Consider the following 18,444-nt stretch of genomic DNA (forward strand, 5'->3'; position numbering starts at 1 on the left):
AACTAAAAACGGGCGAAAAAGCCCGTCTCAGTTGATAAACCAAATACACACATGGCGGTATATAAATATTAGTAGTTGTGTGTCCGAAGAAATTCGAGCAACAATCACGTCCAAAACGTGCTTGGCCAAGAACTATTTGTTGTTTTTAATTTACTGCGACCTCTCTTTTCCAGAGAGCAATGTAGAAATCGAGATTAGTTAAAATTAAGATTATTCGAAACATTCTTATCTAGGCAAATATTTTTTTTTTTTTTTTAATTTGTACATTAATTTAATTGATGTGGTAGAAAAATGATGAGCTTATCCAATAAGTAGTGTTTGTACATCGGATATGAAATTTCAATCGCCGGCGCCAGCAACACGATACGATGGATTATCTTTGGAACTGTATCAAAATGTTGGATTATAGTAAATATTAAAGGAAGACCGAGTTCTTAGCAATTATGTAGTCAATCTCGCTCGTCCAGGGATTTTTAAAGGCCCGCCACTCGCTCTGCAGCTGAATATAGCTGTTGTCCTTGCACCGGAAGCGGTAGACCTGTGTGGTGACCTTTTCCGGCATCTGCATCACCATCTTGTGGGACTCCATCAGGGCGGCGATGTCTTCGTTGTGAAAGTACTCGTAGAAGCTTGTGCCTAGTATCTCCTGAGGCAGGAAGCCGATCACGAGGGTGGCACTGCATTCAGGAAATAGAAACGTTAATAGGGATTAATTTTCCAAAAATTCGAAGAAAAATTATAGGTATAGAGGGTTTAAATATTCTTATATTCACAAAAAAACCGATACTTTGATAAAAAGAAACCAGAGTTTTAAGTACTTTGATCGTTTCCTAATTTTCCATAAGAAATCAAAAGAAAAACATGCGACCTATAGGTGGGTTCAAAAATTCGCTTTTAAAAATTTTTATAAGTTAAAAAATATAGTTTTGTAGGAAAAAAAAAATTTCATATGCATACCAAATAATTTACTTGTATTTTGATCAAATTATTAAACTAAATTAATTTATAAATCAGTGCTAACAAAAAATGAAGAATAGCTATAGGCGAGTTCACCGACTATTAGATACCTGTTACTGAGCTTAGTAATTTTAATATAATAAATAAGCCCCCTAATAATAATACAGTGTTAGGTGGTCTGATTTGGAAAATGTTTTTATGATAGATTTCGATCGGATAATGTACATATACATAACTAGGATCTACATTTTAAATTCAAAATCTCTAGCTTTTATAGTTAACGATATCTCGACGTTCATACGGACAGACAGACGGACATGGCTAGATGGACTCCGATAATATTAATACTTTATAGGGTCGGAAATGCTTTCTTCTACCTGCTACATACAACAATTACTAATTTTGCTCAACGAGTAAGAAAAGTTCAGCTTTTCATCGTTTTTAAAGGGTCTTTACTGGGTTCTTACTCATTGTAAACTAAGCCTTTTTTGAAACGTCTTATTTTTATCTATAAACTTTAAACCAATCAATTTGACCTACCGCTGGTCGATGAACAGAAACTTTCCCTCGCCGGAGTGCCGCGAGATGAAGAGCAAGTGGCGAATGTTCGGATGATTGTCCAGCGAGGCGGGTAAGGTGGAGTTGCGGACGTTGGGGGGAATACGACCTATTGCCACCAAGCAGGAGAGGTTCGTTGTATGCTCGTCGCTGTCTCCGTCCTGATCTTCGTCCTTGATGGGTGTCCATGATTTGAGGTAGCCCGTGCACTGGATCACCCGGTACTTGTGGCCCGTACTCAGCCTGGACTTGCGTTTCGTAGAGCTACGAGAGCTGGAAGATGTGTCCGACTCCTCCTTGATCTGGTTGTTGTTCGCGGCGCGTAGCTTCATGCGGCAGAAGAAGGAACGTCGGGCACCGGGACACAGGCGGCACAAGCTCTGCGGAACGTCGGTCTTTACGGGCAACATGGCTATAAGGGGTACAAAATAATGCCTTCTTAATATCGTTTAAAAACTTAACCTTGTTGGTAACTAACTTTTCGCATCGATGAGCCTTTCCCTGGGACATTGCTCCAGCGACGACAGTTGCTCCTTGACCTTGCCAATATCCTTAGGGTGCAGGACATCGAACCAGCTCTGTCCCAGCAGATCCGCCGGGGTGCTGTTTAGCACACTGGAAACCGAGTCGGAGACGTACAGGATGCGTCCCCGGTCACAACCCACCACAAAGAGGAATCCCTCCGACGCCTGCAGAATGATCATCTTGAGCTCCTGGTCCGAGAGAAAGCTCGGTCTGTAGTCGGATCCGTTGAAGGGATGCAAGCTGCCGCTGCCACGGATGCCCCGTAGATGCTGTACTGCCATCCGGAGCACCGTCAGCTTGTCCAGTTTACGCTGCATCGCAAAGCACATGGGGATCATAGAGGAGAGCTCGTTGATGTACGTGTTCATCTTATCCCGCCGTCGCTTCTCTATTTCACTGTGGTTCTGTCTAAAAGAGAAAATTTTGATAATGCTGGACTTAATTGGGTTTCACAGAGTTACACAGAACAATATTGGGTTTTTAATTAAACTACGTTAGATAAAATCTGTGTTAATATTTAGTCAAGTACAAATTGTAATTTTTATATTCCTCTATATCTATGTATGAACAGTGTTGGCATCGTATAATAATTTAACTTGCTATGTTGGTTTAATATGATTTTACAAGTATTTTTAAAATAAATAAAAACTAATTTTATATTTTAAAATCCAATTTTGCTATTTTTTACTGTTTTTATTTTAAAGCTGGGGTCAAGATTCTGAAAAAAAAATATCCTTTCCGCGGACAAAAAAAGTTTACTTTTTGTAACGGTTATTTGTTTAAAAAACTCAATAAATTAATAAAAACAAATTAAATTAAAACAAACATGATTTTAAACCAACTATGTATGTAGGCTGTGAATCATTTACGTACTTGCGATTTTCATCTGAGGTTCTCGCGGACTTCTCCCCGTCGAAAGTCTCATCTTCGATCTCCTCCAGATTTTCGCTGAAAGTGGAAAATACATGAATGGATTAAAATCAACCCCGTTATTTTCCGTTATTCAGTGTTTTTGTGGGTGGCTTTCCCTTGTAAAAAGCGTCAACTGTTGCTTACTCTTCCCTTAACACAGACATACAAACTTACCTGGGCAATTTGTGTGTGTGTGTTGGTGTTTTGGTGTGGGTGCTTAACGCACACTCTCGCTTTTTTTTATATAATGTGTGTAATTTGCAATGCACTTTTCAATGGAACTTACCTAAACTCTTGACCTTCCATTGCGAATCAATAGCGCTTCTTTATGGCAAATTAAGTTCTTTCTGATGAAAACCCTTCAGTTTGTTTACTAACATTAACGTCCAATAATAACATTTATAACGGAAGTGTGTGCAGGCCGACGATTAATATTTATTGCAAGCTTTTCCTGCATCTTCAGCTTGGAAGCTCTAGTGTGAACGCGGCTGGAAAATATACCATCAAGCTTTCAGAAGTATTCTCGAAATATACCATTACTATAAACTTGCACAGAGTAATATAATTTTGATCGGATGTTTGTAACGCCAGGAAATATATGATCAGTTTCATTTTTGTTATTTTTGATACCATTTTTATTATTTATTTAAATATTCTGTATTGAATTAAAATCTGCAAGGGTATATATGTAAGCTTCGTCTAGCCCAAGTTGGTTTACCTCTCGATGTTCCTAAAATATACCTGTTTATGAAGAAAATATAAGGCGCGTATTTTTAACGGTATTACCATATTTAAATTTTACTAATATATTCAATTTCTCATATATTTTCAAAAATCGCTTCTTAAAAACACAGGTGTTAGGTACTTTTTAAATATTTTCGTGTATTTATAAAATATGATGTCATAAATACATACGTATAAGTTAAGACAAATTCAAACAAACAAAACATAATTACTAAGTACACAAAACAATTGCAAGTTTCTCGTTAACTCAACCACAGCTTAAATGTGATACATTTTATCCAGGCAAAGCGTAATGACCTGCATGTAGCGATCCCAAAGACATCGAGTCTCCTGATCCCTGCAAAGGAATTAAAATAATTTATCATTAAAAATCAGTAAGAAGTCTTGTTGACAAGATCTAACCTAGATATTTCTAGATCCAAGACGCTCTGCGTTATGGAGGCCAGGAACTTGTTTACTTGCTCGCGATTCCAACCATTTTGACGCCAAGGATCAATCAGTTTCTCACAGAGATCAACAAACAGGTCGCGCAACTCCCGATTGCGGTGCAAATTGCAGGCAATTGTGATTAAGGCGCGCCAGTACGAACTGAAAACAAACCGAATTACACAAAGGTAATGGTTGTATACTTTAAAGTCCTTACCGAAAGTTGCCATCCAGCTCGTGAAAAGCACGCTCTAAAAGAACAGGTTTGAGGCGCATGCAGACGAGACTAAATACAAATTAAACACTATATTAAAGCCTTTTGGGACTATTATTCTTTCTTACTGCTTAATTTCCTTTTCCTTATCCAGAAGACAACGCAATTCCCGCAAGTCCAAAAGAAACTCTTTGTCCATTTCGGTATCATAGTATTCCGGGCCAGTGTGCTGCAATCAATCAATTAGTTCCACAAAAAACAGGAAGAAATAAGTCATGCCTGATAAGTGTAGGTCCAGTAGATCATGATGGCATGGGAGCAGGTTAACAAATCACTGAAACTCAAGTATTGCAGCTTCTTTTTGGTGGTTTCAAAACGCAGGCAGGCCAGGAAAACAATGCAGGCATACTTTCTGTAACATTTAAGAAGTCGGTAGCTTAGCTAATGAAACTAAGTAGCGTGAAATGTGTTTCTCACTTGGCAAGATCGGTTGATATGAAAAAATGCTGTTTTATGTTGTTGGTCAGCGTGCCCGGCATTTCCTCCACTGCCTTAAATATTCGCTTCACGTTATCAAACTGCCGTCTGTTGATGAATGACAAATAACTTAGATCTTCTGTCTATACAATTTACCAATTTACCCACCGAACCGACTTTAGCTTGACGCACGTTTTCTCGGACACCTCGTCCAGATCCTTGCGGTAGCGCGAGGTCAGCTTCTTGCCGAGAATCTCACGGGCCACCACATCATCGATGGAGTAATACTTCTCGGTAATTAGGTCACGCATGTGCGGCTCCAACTGGAAACAGGATTGCTCCATAAGTTTTGTGGGTGCGTTGAGATAAAGCTCAATCAGGGAATAGGTGCGGTAGTGGTCCAGTACATCGGAGGCAATCAGATCGCTGGGAGCGCCCATGGAGTGGCCAAATCCTTTTTGCTTCAAATAGGACACTGCCTCGCTGGCTGGAAAGGCAAAACGAAGGATTTACTTTATGGGCAACCAGTTGGGAGCCAGGAGCTCTGAACTTACAAGAAAACCCCTCGATCCATAGCTGGTAAATCTCTGGATCCACAAGGGTATAGTTACTTATGAAGACGTCCACATCGGCCTAAACATGAGAAGTTTTTATCAGAGGGTGCGTGCATGAAAACAACAAATCGTTGCAGTTACCATTTTATTTGTAAAGTGACCGTTTACTGGAAATGCAGTTCAATGGTGTATCGATGTTAGAGATGGCATATCGGTAAAAAAAAAAACAACAATTTTTTTATATATATTACTTGTTTTATATTTTTAATTTTAAGACAAAGCAATTAACCAATGAATATTATTTTTTCTATTGATTTGAAGCAAAATGTATTCCTAGTTAATTTAAATCGTATATGTAATATTTAGGATTGGATTTTCCCGAAATATAAATTTAACATTAATATTTCAGTCTGGGACAAAACTGAAAATAGTTTGTAGAGAGCCATACAGTTTTAATTCCTAATTCTCATTTCATTTTCATAAAGAACAGGTGTAGATTGTAGTAAAAATAAAAGTTAAGCTTTTGAATTAAAAAATAAAGTAATGTGACAAAGCTATCATCACGAAGCGTCAAGATGGACTCCAACTGAACAAAAACAATTTTTGTTAAATTAAATTATCTTATTCCATTTCCTCGCATTTCATTGAAATATGTTGTAAGCTGTAGCACAAATAGCAGTTAAACTTTCGAATTACGAAATCCAGTGGTGGGACAAAGCTAATAAGCACGAAACGCTGCTATCGATAGCGCCGATAGCAAGCGATAGCTGCATCGCGCATGACAACTCTAGTTATCATGAGGAAGAAGAGGAGGATATCAACTTTTAGAGACGAATTTTAGTAAAGTTTAAGCTTAAAAAATGTAAATTGCAAAGAACCAAAAGCTGTAAATAGGGCAATGCAACGAGAACGCGACCAACGCGCAATTCGCATGTGAGTGGTGAGCGCGGGAAAAACGCGGATCGCGGCGGCAGCAGCAACAACAACAGACCGACCGACCGACTGTCCGTCGTCGGACGTCGAATATATATCGTATCCAATTGCAATTGTTGCAATTCGATGAACAATTCAACCGCATTAACATTATTGGCCCGAAGAATAAGTGAAAGTGAACTGGCATAACAATAATATGGAACAGGTCGACTCCTCCACCGAGCTGCACCTGAACAGGAAAGACCTGGCCGCGCTGGCCGATGATGTTGTGAAAGAAGAGGTGATATTAGAAAGCCCGGGCCATCACCATCATCATCATCACCATCAGGTAAAAAGGAGCAACAAACGAGGTGCATTTTGGCGCTGGCTTTGGCGGGGTGGTTTGGAATGCTTTTGGTTTTGGTTCCAGACTGTTCAACTGTTCAACTGTTCAGGTTCAGGTTCTGTATGTGAATCCGAAACCGAATCTGGCTCGACAAACCGCTCCGCTTCGCTCTGCGCAGTTGTGGAAAGTGGGTGGTTGGGCGGCTGGGTGGCCTGGGGGTGGCGCAACTTGCGCCCTACGAGCGCTCCATGCGACCCACTGGGCCACAGCCATCCCCCTGCCACCACCGCCTCCTTCCACCTCCTCCACCCACCGCATTTGTGGCGCACAAATGTTGTGTATACCGATTTTCATTTTTCCCATGCTGTGTTGTTTACTTACATTCGAATTTTCCTCTCCGATTCCTGTGCAAATCGCCACAAATTAAATCGCTAACGCCACCAATTGGCCGCTGGACACTCACCCACATACATGTGACGAACGTGGGAATATGTGCGCTATGGTAATGCAGTTGGACTCCAAGGTTCGCATGGTCACATCCTCCTCCAACGACAACAGCGGCAGCGGCGGCGCCAGTGGCGGAACGAGCGGAGCGGGCGGAGGCGGAGTGGTTTCGGTACCCGTATCCCTGCCTATCGGATCGATGATAACCGGCACCACCTTCAATGTGATCACGCCCGACCAGCTGCCCCACTTCAAGCCGATGCTGTGCGTCGACAACAATGGCTACCTGTCCGGCAGCACGGTCAGCATGGGCAACGACCTCAAGACGATCGTCATCCAGCAGCAGCAGCAGCAGACGCAACCGGGCGGCGGTGGTGGCGGCGCCAACAGTGCGGGCACCAACACGACCGCCACCAATACGATTGGACTGAACCACGATGGCTCCGGGAGCAATAATAGCCACGACAGCCTGGCCACCTTGGAGCACACCGCCGGCGGAGCGAGTGGCGTTGGTGGCGGCGGTGGCGGGACGGGCGGTGGCTCCTCGGGCTGGTCGGAGAATCCGTCCACCCAGCACATGGAGGTCTTCCAGATCCGCTGTAAAACCACCTGCGCCGAGCTGTATCGCAGCAAACTGGGCTCCGGCGGCCGCGGACGCTGCGTCAAGTACAAGGACAAGTGGCATACGCCCAGTGAATTTGAGCACGTGTGCGGCCGGGGCTCCAGTAAGGATTGGAAGCGCTCCATCAAGTACGGCGGCAAGTCGCTGCAGTCCCTCATCGACGAGGGCACGCTCACGCCGCACGCGACCAACTGCAGCTGCACGGTCTGCTGCGACGACGAAGCAGGTGAGTCAGGTGAGATGAACAACAATTATTACACTCTTTGAAATGGCGGACCTGTTCGCAGGTCCTCCATGGTGCCACAAGTACAGGGGGCTCGAGCATATCACAAGAATTTGATCACACTTCAATGCCCGTTTTCTCGACTTTAACTTATGACCAACTTTTTGCTACTTGCAAGGATTCTCTGACATTATTCTGTTAATTTCCCTTTTTTTAATAAATTTTGAAGCAATATAATCAAATCTAGATTAAAATAATTAATGTTATATAGACGTGGAAAATAATACCATCCTGGAATAGCACTTCTAAAAATCATTTACACTAATTAAAAAAAAAAAATGTTATGCAAGATTGCAAAATTTTCAGTTGACGAAAACTTTATTTTTCAATTAAATTTGCAATTCTAGAGAAAGTTCGAAATTAAACTTAAAAGTAAGAAAATATTTGTTTTAAAAAAAAATCATTAAATCATTACTTAAAAGATTTGTAATCCCACGGATATGTTAGCAAAGACTATTGGCCTTACATCTTGACAGTTAATTAAAAATAGTTTAAAACATTGTTATATCTTAAATAATTTAAAAAAGTCTCATAGCCTCAAATGTCTTTTAAAGTTATTAATTTGGTTGTTCGTTTTTGTTTTAATCACTTTGATCGGATCATTATTCTCGAAAGAGGTGCATATAGTATTTTCCATTCGGTATTCAGATTGAACTGCCCTTGTTTATGCTTTCTCCAGTTATGCCGAGCTCCATGTGCCCCACAATTGAATGTAAAACATTTGTTTAACCCCCTTACACGCTCGTCTTGCTTAGCTTCCGGCCCTGTCCGACTCTTCACGCCCTACAAGCGGCGGAAGCGGAATCAAACTGATCTCGATATGGAGCCAGGACCCAAACGCAAGCGTAATGCCCATCATAGTAACAACAACAATAGTAATACCAATAACAACAACACAAGCGGGAGTGGAGCCAACAATTGTGTAGATGTGACCGCCGCCGCTGTGGCCGCAGCAACAGCCAGCGTGGTGGACGAGAACAACATGTTCCTGACAGAAGAGAACATCACGTCCAAGGACGAACCGTGGGCAGCACTTAACGACAGCCTGGACACCTCCACCGAGCTGGTCGACCAGTCACAGATGGGCAACACCTACGAAAGGGAAACGTTTGTGGTAAACATCAACGATGGCTCCTCCATCGCCGTCCTGGACACCAGTCAATCGATGAAGAACATCGAGCATGTCTACTGCACCATGGTCAAGGCGACCAGTGACTTTAAGCGCCTGCTCAACGACATGAAGCAATCGTACGAGCGTCGCCTCGAGGTTCTGCAGAAGGAGCGAGATGCGGCGGTCAGTGCAATGCGTGTCCAGGTGCACGCGGACATCGACGACCCGAATATTTCCGGATCCCTGCATGGCAATGAGATCATTTCGGCCAAGAAGGTAAATGTTCATTGATTGCTGTCCACAAAACATAAGCCATTGGGATATAATTTCAACCGACATTTTACCAAAAGCTTGTTTATTTAAAGAAATACAACCTAACCTTAACCTTTGCTTGTATAAAACTTCATCTAAATCCACTCCATTCAAATTTAAAATAACACTAATCCTTATTATTTTCTTTTAAATAGTGCGCCAACTGTAACCGCGAAGCATTGGCCGAGTGCTCACTGTGCCGTAAGACGCCGTACTGTTCAGAGTTCTGCCAGCGCAAGGATTGGAATGCTCATCAGGTGGAGTGCACAAGGAATCCACAAACGACAACGCAACAGGTCATGCTGTTGATCGACGATCAGTCCTAAGCAACGTAACGAATTGTACATACAAATTTTACTACTAATTAATACGATTATAGGAAGTTCCCCCTAAAGTCCTCTCTGAACGGTCCAGGCCATCCACCTGTAGTCCACTCCCAATCCCAGTCCCAGTCCCACTCCCCTCGATTCCCATTAGCAAGCCTACATCCTCTTAGACTTATGTCCTATATTAATGTAATTCTTAACGTACATATAACTATATAAATATATATACATTTTACTATTGAACGTAGGGCAAGCCGGCAAAAAAAAAAAAAAAAACAAAAACAAAAACAAGCGAAACGAAAATAAAATTAATTAAAAAAAGAGAAAAATGTAGCAAGCTAAAATCAAAGCAAGTGCAAAGGCATAGATAATTAATTAAGCTACGATTTGAAAATAACAGAAAACTAAACCGATTACTTGTAATTCAATTTAAATTAAATTAAATTAATAATAGTTGCAAAGCGCATAGCATAACTAACAAGAAACCCCAAGCATCCAAATCCCCAGCACCCCATACAAAAAGAAAAAACACACACACACAATCACCCACAGTGAAAAAAAAACTAGAAGAACCTAAGCGAAGATAAAAAAAAATTCTGAATTACCATACATATTCGTCTATGTATACACTTTTCATTAGACTCTAAGCGCATAGTTAAACTTTTAACATTTTACCATTATAATTTTATGGATACTACTGCCCGTTACAAGCATCCAATAAAGATTTCAAAACAACAAAAACAAGCAAAAACATCCACAGTACGAAGTAAACGCAATCCGAATTCCAATTACATATACTCTATGTATGTATGCCCGCACAGTAATCGAACCGAAATGTAAACATATAGCTGAAAATCGAAAAACAACAATTTACAGTTTGTTAGCCGTGTGTAAATGTGTCTCGTAGGGTTTTCCCCGTTCGCCCGTTTGTAAAGTTTTTTGCCTTCGCCCCCCCTCCCAGCTGATGTAACAATTCTTATAGTCTGTAGTCTTCATATGCTAATACATTTATATATGTAGTTATATATATATAATGATATCTTTAAACGACTAGCTATATATTCCGATTCACGCACACACCCGACACCTACACACAGAGAAAAACCACAGTCGAAACACACACACACACACACACACATACACATTTCACTGGCGACTTGCGACATGTCGCAGATGCAAAGCAATTTACTTTCGATTTTGAGGCCCCCGCCTGAGCAAACCAATTTGAAATCTTTATTTTCATGTCTGTAATGGTTTCGGATGTTGCATTCAATTAAAACCAAACAACGCTGTTCAGCTACACTGAAACAAACAAAACTCACACAGAACACAAATCAAAACTTGAGCGCAAGTGCAGATAGAGAGATAGCGAGCGAGCGAGAGAAGTGCAGATGAAAAGATCAACAAAAATATATACATACATTTAAATGTACAAAGCCTACCTTTGTGTCGTGTTACTTTCTGGTTTCATCAGGCTTATTTATTTGTTTATTTTGGGCACTAAATACAATGCTTTCTTATATAGGCCAACGACCAAAGCTTCTTATCAACATTGTTACGGTGCTGCCAATTTTGAAAGCAATCCAAACTGGACTTTTTTCAAAATTTCTTAAGGAGTGTGATTTAATTGAAAACTGAACATCAGCATGGACATCACTGGAGTTGTTCTAGCTCCTTTTTTGCCCGAGAAAGAATGAATCCTTTAGCTCTTTATTAAATTTAAATAGGCATCACCCGTGTAAGCTATCCGATAAAGAATGACTTCTGGTAGTTATGGAAAACGTGGTTTAATATTTGACATAATTGACAAAAAGTTTTTAACCGTGTTGATATACCTAAAGGATTTATTGAAGGAATAGTAATCAAAGGCAAAATCTATAAATATTGCTTATAACATACGCATTGGTTTGAAAATACCCAGGCTTGGCTCTTGAAGAAAAGTTAAGTTAGGTTTCGGTGATTTTCTTATGGTGAGCTAAAAGTAACTTGATTTCTGTAGCAAAAATAAGAAAAATAATATAACTTTTAGGTGACATTAAAAATTATTTCCGTGAAATTTAAAGCTCATTAAATAAAATGGGTAACGTTTTTCGAAATTAAAAGAGCAAAAAGTTTATTTGTGGGCATCACCAAAAAGGATGGGGCGAAACTGAATTTTGACTTAAACAGAACAAAAAGCATTATGGATTTTTTTTATTCGTGTCTTAAAACAACACATACTAAATAAATTGAATGGCCTTCATAGTTCTTTATTGTTTTTTTATAAATATAATTAAATACGTATTGAAAAAAAGTAAACCCAAAGGAAATTATTTCCGACCCCAAACCAGAGATTGATAACAAATTCCATAAGGAATTATATCAATAAAATTAACTTGAACTTGTATATTCGGCTTTCTAAAACACAAGTTCCGTAAAGCTCAAAAAATTAGTAATGGTCATAATAATAACAAAAAGACAAAAACTTTTTCAACTCCGTAGTCAATACACAATGAATAGGAGCTGTCCTTTTTTTTATGCAACTAAATACTCTGCATGCAGCTCAATCTGGGGGATATAAGAATGAAATCGGGTTCGCCTCATTCGTTACCTTGATTTTTGCCAAATAAAACAAAACTTGATATACTTTATATGTAGTTGTTAGTTATTATGCACATGTTTCATTTATTATTGCATTTCATGTTGCTGTGTAGCGTTATTATCGAATTATCAGTATGCTTACTATTATTGTATTCTATTACCAAAAATAATTTCTTAAAACTTGTTTACTCGTTTAATTTATTTATAGGTATATTATCAATTATTTTAAGTTTGCGTTCTGCAACTGCTCGGGGTAGAGTGTTTGCTATGTAATTAGATTTATACTTGCCAGCGGTAACACGATAACTTGTTCAATATTTCACTTTTTGCTCAAACTACAATTACGTGGAACTCAAAACTCCAGCGGGAAGAGCTACAGTAGAATGTTTTAAATATATATTCGTATTCGTGGGAGTGGGTGGGATGGGGAAGGTGTACATAGAACGAAACCCATATTTCAACATACTGTTGTTTATTTTGCTGTCTAGATTTTCGTTTGTTGCTATTGGCATTAGTAACTAATTTGTGTGATAAATTTACGATTCGTTTTTGCGTATTTGCGATTGTGTTTTGTGTGGTTTTAGGTTTTACTATGTATTAAGACTTTGTTTCATAATAAATTGATACAAAACAAACGTATAATTAACGTGCCTAAAAGTTATAACATTTCTCAATTGACTAAATAATAAATGTATGGGTATTTTGCTGCTGCCCAATGAAGTAAACAATATATATATATAAAGAATTGCCAAATGGGTCCTTAATGGGATTCTGGTTTACAAACACAACGTTTAAACGGTTAAGATTAGGATCGAACAAAGCCAATGGAAGGACATGGGAGGATTAGTATAGCGTTTAAACCTAACCCGAGGCGCGGGTGACGCTTTAAGCAAATCTTTTTTTTTTTACATACAATACATCGTTTGTTCGCGTTATCATATTCTTCTTTTTGTTTGGAATCACAAATGTTAGCTAGTATTTAAATACACATGTAGGTAAGACATTCAAAAAGAAGAATTGGGGGTTTTCGTTTAGCGTGGAGTATGCTCTTGGTGATGGTGTTAGAGAGACGACGGCTGTGTTGGTGATAAAATGGGTGGCAAAGTGCGGCAACCTTCAAGCTGCTTCTGCTCCTTGATCTGCTCCGGATCTGTTTCTGATTCCTGCTTCAGCTCCTGCTCGAGTTTCACTCCAAATTTCGCACCTCGAATCGCTTGTACGTGTAGTTGATAAAGACCCAGTCCTTGGCAATCTCACCGCCCTGCGGTATGGGCGCCGATGCTGCAATCGAAAATCATTTACTTTCCGTCTACTCGTTCGGTTAGGAGTATGCTTACGTATCTCCAGCGACACATCGGGAAACTCGTCGAAGTTGGACGTATCGTCGATTGAGCGCACCTCAACGGGTATGGCTGCGGGACGTTCGCGTATGTGCTCCCAATCCACACCCCGGAAGAACGGCACTGACTTCAGATCCTCGAGACCGCGCTGGGAGCCCAGCCGGCGATCGGCCTCGCAGCAAAAGTTGATGATCGTCTCCTTGGCCTCCTCCGAAATGGGGATCTCTGGGGGAAATATCAGCGTCTCGCGCCAATTCATCACCTTGCGGTAGGTGTCCTGTGGATTGTCCGAGCAGAATGGGGGATACCCCATCAGCATTTCGTACATGATGACTCCCAGGGACCACCAGTCGCAGGCGGGCCCGTAGCCAGTCTGCAGGAATACTTCGGGTGCAATATAGTCCGGCGTTCCCACCGTGCTGTAGGCAAGAGCTCGTCGGTTTCGTTTCCATGACTCGGCACGTCTCTTCGAATCCATGGGACTGCAGGAGCCAAAAGCAAGATTACTTTAAAACCCAAAGTGTAGAAAGCTTTTCTTAGTTTACCTGGCACAAGTGCCTATGAAATCTGATGGTTTCGCCTGAGACAAATCCCGATAAAAGTCTGTTCGATGTGACTTCTTTAGGCCAGTGCAAAGTCCGAAGTCAGAAAGCTGAAAAATTCGTGTACTATTAGTAATCGCATCCGAGTGATCTGAACAAATTCCTGCTCACCTTGAGATGTCCTCGCGCATCCAGCAGCAAGTTATCTGGTTTGATATCCCTGTGTATGAAACCGAGTTTGTGAATCGAATCGATCGCCAATGCCGTCTCACTGATATAGAACTGTGTGCCTTCCTCAGATAGCGTATCCTTCTTCATCAAAAGCGTCATCATATCACCGCCAGGCAAAAACTCCATAATCAAATATAAATTGACCTGATCCTGTGAACCCAAAAAGATTATTTAGTTCTGGTTTTTCACTTATTCAAACTAAAAAAAATAATAAGTAAGGATACCACGAAACGTTAACCTTGATCCTACGGCGGCTTATTATATGCATAATTCTGTAGAAATCCTTTAGCTTTCCTTTCTGTATAAATCCTAGTTCAATGCAAACTATTTTCAAACTTTATATAGTTTTGTACAATATGTACACATAAGAAAAAAAAAATCGATTGAATAATACATTCGATACCAAGAGAGAAATTAAAAAAAAAAACTTTAAAACGGGACAGATAAAGGGACATGTCCATGACATGCTGCTGACTAAGAATATATATGTTTTCTTTTTACTGTCGGAGATATCTCCTGTTAATATACGGAAAATATAAATAGACTATGGTTCATCATAACCAGTATTTACTCTTTACTTAAAACCATTCTATTGTTCAACTCTGATTTATGTTATCTAACCATATGTATGTAACACGTTCATAGGTAAACAACAGTTTATTGTAGGCAGGTACGCCTGTGGCAAGAACTTTCACCGAGAAGGAGTGAAGAAAAAAGAAGAGAGAAAAACAACAACAATGACAACACAAGAAAGGGAGAGAGAGCGAGAGAGAAAGATAGACGTGACCATATGATTGGCAAGACGCTTTTGGCATTTGCACTTGTATTGGTTTATTGATTTTTTTGTCCGTGTTTTAACACAATTCTTTTGTTATGCGCGCTGCCCTCCGCCCCCTTTCTTCCACACACCGTTGTTGTTGCAGCTGACGTTCGTCACTCACCTGGAAACTGTAGTACATCTTGACCACCCACTGGTGATCCGCTTCGACGAGGACATCCCGCTCGGCGCGTACATGTGCAACCTGCTCCTTTTCGAGCATGTCGGCCTTGCGCAGCACCTTCATGGCGTACACATGTCCCGTGTCCTTTTTCTGAACCAGACGCACCTCGCCAAAAGCGCCGCGTCCAATGACTTTCAGCGCTTCGAAGTCCTCTACGCCGAGGCGCAATCGTTTGAGCCGGAGGTATTCCGTCTCCTTTTGGGCATGCTGCAGCCGCTTCTCCTGGCGCTGCGCCTCCGACAGGCTCTCGTCCTTCAGCTGGGCCTCCAGCTTCGCCAGGCGCTGCTTCCGTTCGCCATACTGCGTCACCAGGTTGCTGTAGTAGTTTTCCAACGTCACCTTGGCCTTGGTGGCCTTGTCCAGTGTGTGGTCGCTGAATCTGATCGAGGCACCGTCCGCGTCCTGCGTTCTGCTGCTCATCATCTAAGCTGGGGTTTCCGATCCTGGTCTCCGCGGTCGTGTAATTTGTGTGCCCTACTGTGTCGGTATTTTTGCCGTGTGTGTGTGGTGAGGAGTTATGCACTTGCCAAAGCACACACACTGCTTTTTTCGACCGTTTCTTGCCTTTTTCCTCGGTAATTTGTTGAAATTCCTCCCTCTGCTTCTTCTTCTTTAAGTGCCATTCGCATTTTGCACCCCCAACAAAGCAAAGTTGGCTGCGTTTCGGTGGGGGCTATCGATAGGTAATCGATACATTATAGTACTTTGGGGCTTTTGGGCAAATACTAGTGCTGACAAGTAAGCTTTTATGAGATTCTAGCTTGCTAGCTTTTTTTAACTGACTGTAGCGCGAATACGGTTTTTTTAAATCTTAAATTTGCGTTTTCACCTCTTTAATTTATTTAAGTCGTATGTAAAGCTTTTGTAACTTAAAAAAAGTGGTTGTTAGGTTTTACATCCCCTTGATTCCAAACAAACTTAGAAAATGCATGTGATTATCTTTCAGCTATCTTTCGTTAAAAAAAAAGCTTTTTATCTCTAAAAGTTGGCAGCACTTTCAGCTACCCAATTAGTAAATAAATAGAACCAACCGACTTGGCGGTGAATTTTCCATGTTAGAATTAATCCAATCAACTGACCTTAGCCATTTGGTCATTTATTGCCTGTGACAGTTCGAGACAATGACCAAAATCAGCTAATAATGGCCCGCATTACCAATATCCTGGACTTGGATCCCAGTAGTTTATTGTACATTTTCAAGCTCCTCAACTTGGAGGACCAGTTGCACTTGGCACGCTGCTGTCGCCTCTTTCGGGACGCCTTCCTCCACCTGCACCGCCACCATTTCCAGGAAGTCATCGACAAGGACACCAGTTTAAGGACTCTGGAGGATTGGCACACCTTTCTGTGGCTTTGTGGAGGTCGCATCCGTACCTTGGAGTCCCACTTCGACGATGATCATCCACTGCAACTGCTCCCGCTTATCAGTAGGCATTGCTTTCGACTGGAGGGTATATCCATACACAATGCAACGGTGGCCCGGACGCAACCTTTTCTGCTGAGGATGTGTTCTCTGAGGAAGGTGCATGTGCGCAACTACAAGAGCACCAGCAAGGACTTGATCCGGGCAATAAGGGTAAACCTGCCGCTCGTCACCAGCCTGAGCCTTGAAAGCTTCGATCGCCGGGAGTGTAAGAAAAACTATTTATTTCCAATTATGAAAGTACCAGTAATACCGTTTTCTTCCCTCGACAGTACAAGAAGTGCGCCACTTTAGCGAGCTATTGGAACTGGGATTGTACGACGAGGTCACCGCCTCGGAGTTCGCCACCATTGTGAAACCCATGCGGCAGCTGCGTTGCCTTCAGCTGCGCAATGCTAAACGCTTTCTAAACACCAGCAACCTCAGGATGCTGGCCACCAACTGCCGAAAGCTGGAAAAGCTGACGTTCCACGACTGCGAGGCTGATCTGTTGGTCCTGCCGCAGTTTGCGAACCTCAATTACCTGCAAATCTACTGCCCTGAAGAGATGAAGACGCGTTTTTTCAAGGCACTGGCCAAGAGCCACTGCTCCACGCAGCTGGAGTACCTCATCCTGCACCGCAAGCGCTGGATTGACGAGGAACAGGCGCAGTACATCAGTGTCTTGAAGTCGCTTCGGTGGCTTGTGTGCAAGCCGAGGGACGATCTCTGCGTTCGCCATTTGTCGGAGTTGAGACGACTAGAGTGCCTTTCCGTGCAGGCCGCTCGAGAAATCGGGGAAACGCAGCTCTCCCTGCTTGTGACCAACAACGAGCGGCTGCGGTATCTGAACATCTGCTATTGTCTGGGCATGACAGACGCCTTCGTCCTGGAGACTCTGGGCAGTTTGTCCAGACGTGCAGTTCAGCAACCCTTAGAGCTGTTTGCCGCGGCCACTGACATCAGGCATGACATCATGGAGCGGGTGAGTAATCCACTGATTGTATACGCAAAAGTCCTTTATTCAATGCGACATTTCGGGCATTCTTTTTCAGCTGCCGCATGATTTTCCACTGAAAATGCTCTGTTTGAACTTTGAGTGCAGCGAGGGAATGACCAGCAGCGAGCACTTTTATGCCGACGAACCGGAATTCGATCGCCAAGCTGTATGAGGCCTTTTCGTCCAACAACGAATGTTTTCTTCAATCATTACCAAAAAACCAAATTAATACTTCTTTATATGCAGCTTTATTCGTGATCTTATCACTTTAAGTGGTATATTTTTTGTTATTGCACAACGATGTATTCAACTTTTTCACTACAATATTAAAAAGTATATTATCCTTACTTAACTATGTGTACTATTCTGTCTGAAAGTAGGTAAATGTATTTCAAAGTTATTCGCAAGAAACTTAGAATCGTTTGAAAAAATTAAATGATTTTCGTTTTTTGTTGAACAAATGTTATCTATGTTATTTTAAATAGTTTTAAAACGTATAAACAAAAATCACTTAAACTTGTTTACTTTTTTAACTTCGATTGACCCGGCGACTTCACTCGCGCGCTGTTATCGAACCATCGATGACTCATCGCACATCGCATTGTTTTCGCCCCATCACTAATAT

At 41.4% G+C, this 18,444-nt stretch overlaps 5 protein-coding genes across 6 annotated transcripts; 2 read left to right on the forward strand and 3 right to left on the reverse strand.

Moving 5' to 3' along the window:
• Positions 1–241: 241 nt before the first annotated feature.
• On the reverse strand, positions 242–3,414 carry LOC108142844 (protein cycle). The gene is made up of 5 exons (XM_017266913.2): positions 3,239–3,414; positions 2,914–2,988; positions 1,994–2,448; positions 1,498–1,927; positions 242–677 (listed from the first exon to the last, which is right to left on the reverse strand). Exons 1-5 carry the CDS (start codon positions 3,256–3,258, stop codon positions 416–418), a joined length of 1,242 nt encoding a protein of 413 aa, XP_017122402.1. The 5' UTR covers positions 3,259–3,414; the 3' UTR covers positions 242–415.
• A 400-nt stretch (positions 3,415–3,814) lies between these two features.
• LOC108142271 (acidic fibroblast growth factor intracellular-binding protein) lies at positions 3,815–5,548 on the reverse strand. The gene is made up of 9 exons (XM_017265994.2): positions 5,509–5,548; positions 5,368–5,446; positions 4,982–5,300; positions 4,814–4,921; positions 4,616–4,748; positions 4,465–4,565; positions 4,340–4,408; positions 4,099–4,284; positions 3,815–4,033 (listed from the first exon to the last, which is right to left on the reverse strand). Exons 1-9 carry the CDS (start codon positions 5,509–5,511, stop codon positions 3,955–3,957), a joined length of 1,077 nt encoding a protein of 358 aa, XP_017121483.1. The 5' UTR covers positions 5,512–5,548; the 3' UTR covers positions 3,815–3,954.
• Positions 5,549–6,150: 602 nt separating this feature from the next.
• Positions 6,151–11,155, forward strand: LOC108142584 (deformed epidermal autoregulatory factor 1). 2 transcript variants are annotated; one of them, XM_017266542.2, is made up of 4 exons: positions 6,151–6,628; positions 7,137–7,926; positions 8,730–9,361; positions 9,553–11,155. In XM_017266542.2, the coding sequence occupies exons 1-4, from the start codon at positions 6,497–6,499 to the stop codon at positions 9,721–9,723; spliced, it is 1,725 nt and encodes a 574-aa protein (XP_017122031.1). In that variant the 5' UTR covers positions 6,151–6,496; the 3' UTR covers positions 9,724–11,155. The 2 variants fall into 2 exon arrangements, with proteins under 2 accessions (XP_017122031.1, XP_017122032.1); XM_017266543.2 differs by having other exon boundaries at positions 7,137–7,917.
• A 1,191-nt stretch (positions 11,156–12,346) lies between these two features.
• Positions 12,347–16,052, reverse strand: LOC108142585 (serine/threonine-protein kinase tricornered). The gene is made up of 5 exons (XM_017266544.2): positions 15,358–16,052; positions 14,357–14,566; positions 14,189–14,295; positions 13,641–14,125; positions 12,347–13,584 (listed from the first exon to the last, which is right to left on the reverse strand). Exons 1-5 carry the CDS (start codon positions 15,838–15,840, stop codon positions 13,490–13,492), a joined length of 1,380 nt encoding a protein of 459 aa, XP_017122033.1. The 5' UTR covers positions 15,841–16,052; the 3' UTR covers positions 12,347–13,489.
• A 379-nt stretch (positions 16,053–16,431) lies between these two features.
• On the forward strand, positions 16,432–18,166 carry LOC108142875. The gene is made up of 3 exons (XM_017266949.2): positions 16,432–17,048; positions 17,113–17,804; positions 17,875–18,166. Exons 1-3 carry the CDS (start codon positions 16,559–16,561, stop codon positions 17,989–17,991), a joined length of 1,299 nt encoding a protein of 432 aa, XP_017122438.1. The 5' UTR covers positions 16,432–16,558; the 3' UTR covers positions 17,992–18,166.
• Positions 18,167–18,444: the final 278 nt, after the last annotated feature.

The sequence above is a fragment of the Drosophila elegans genome, unplaced genomic scaffold, assembly GCF_018152505.1.
Source record: "Drosophila elegans isolate 14027-0461.03 unplaced genomic scaffold, ASM1815250v1 contig_208, whole genome shotgun sequence".
In the NCBI taxonomy this organism is placed as follows: domain Eukaryota; kingdom Metazoa; phylum Arthropoda; class Insecta; order Diptera; family Drosophilidae; genus Drosophila; species Drosophila elegans.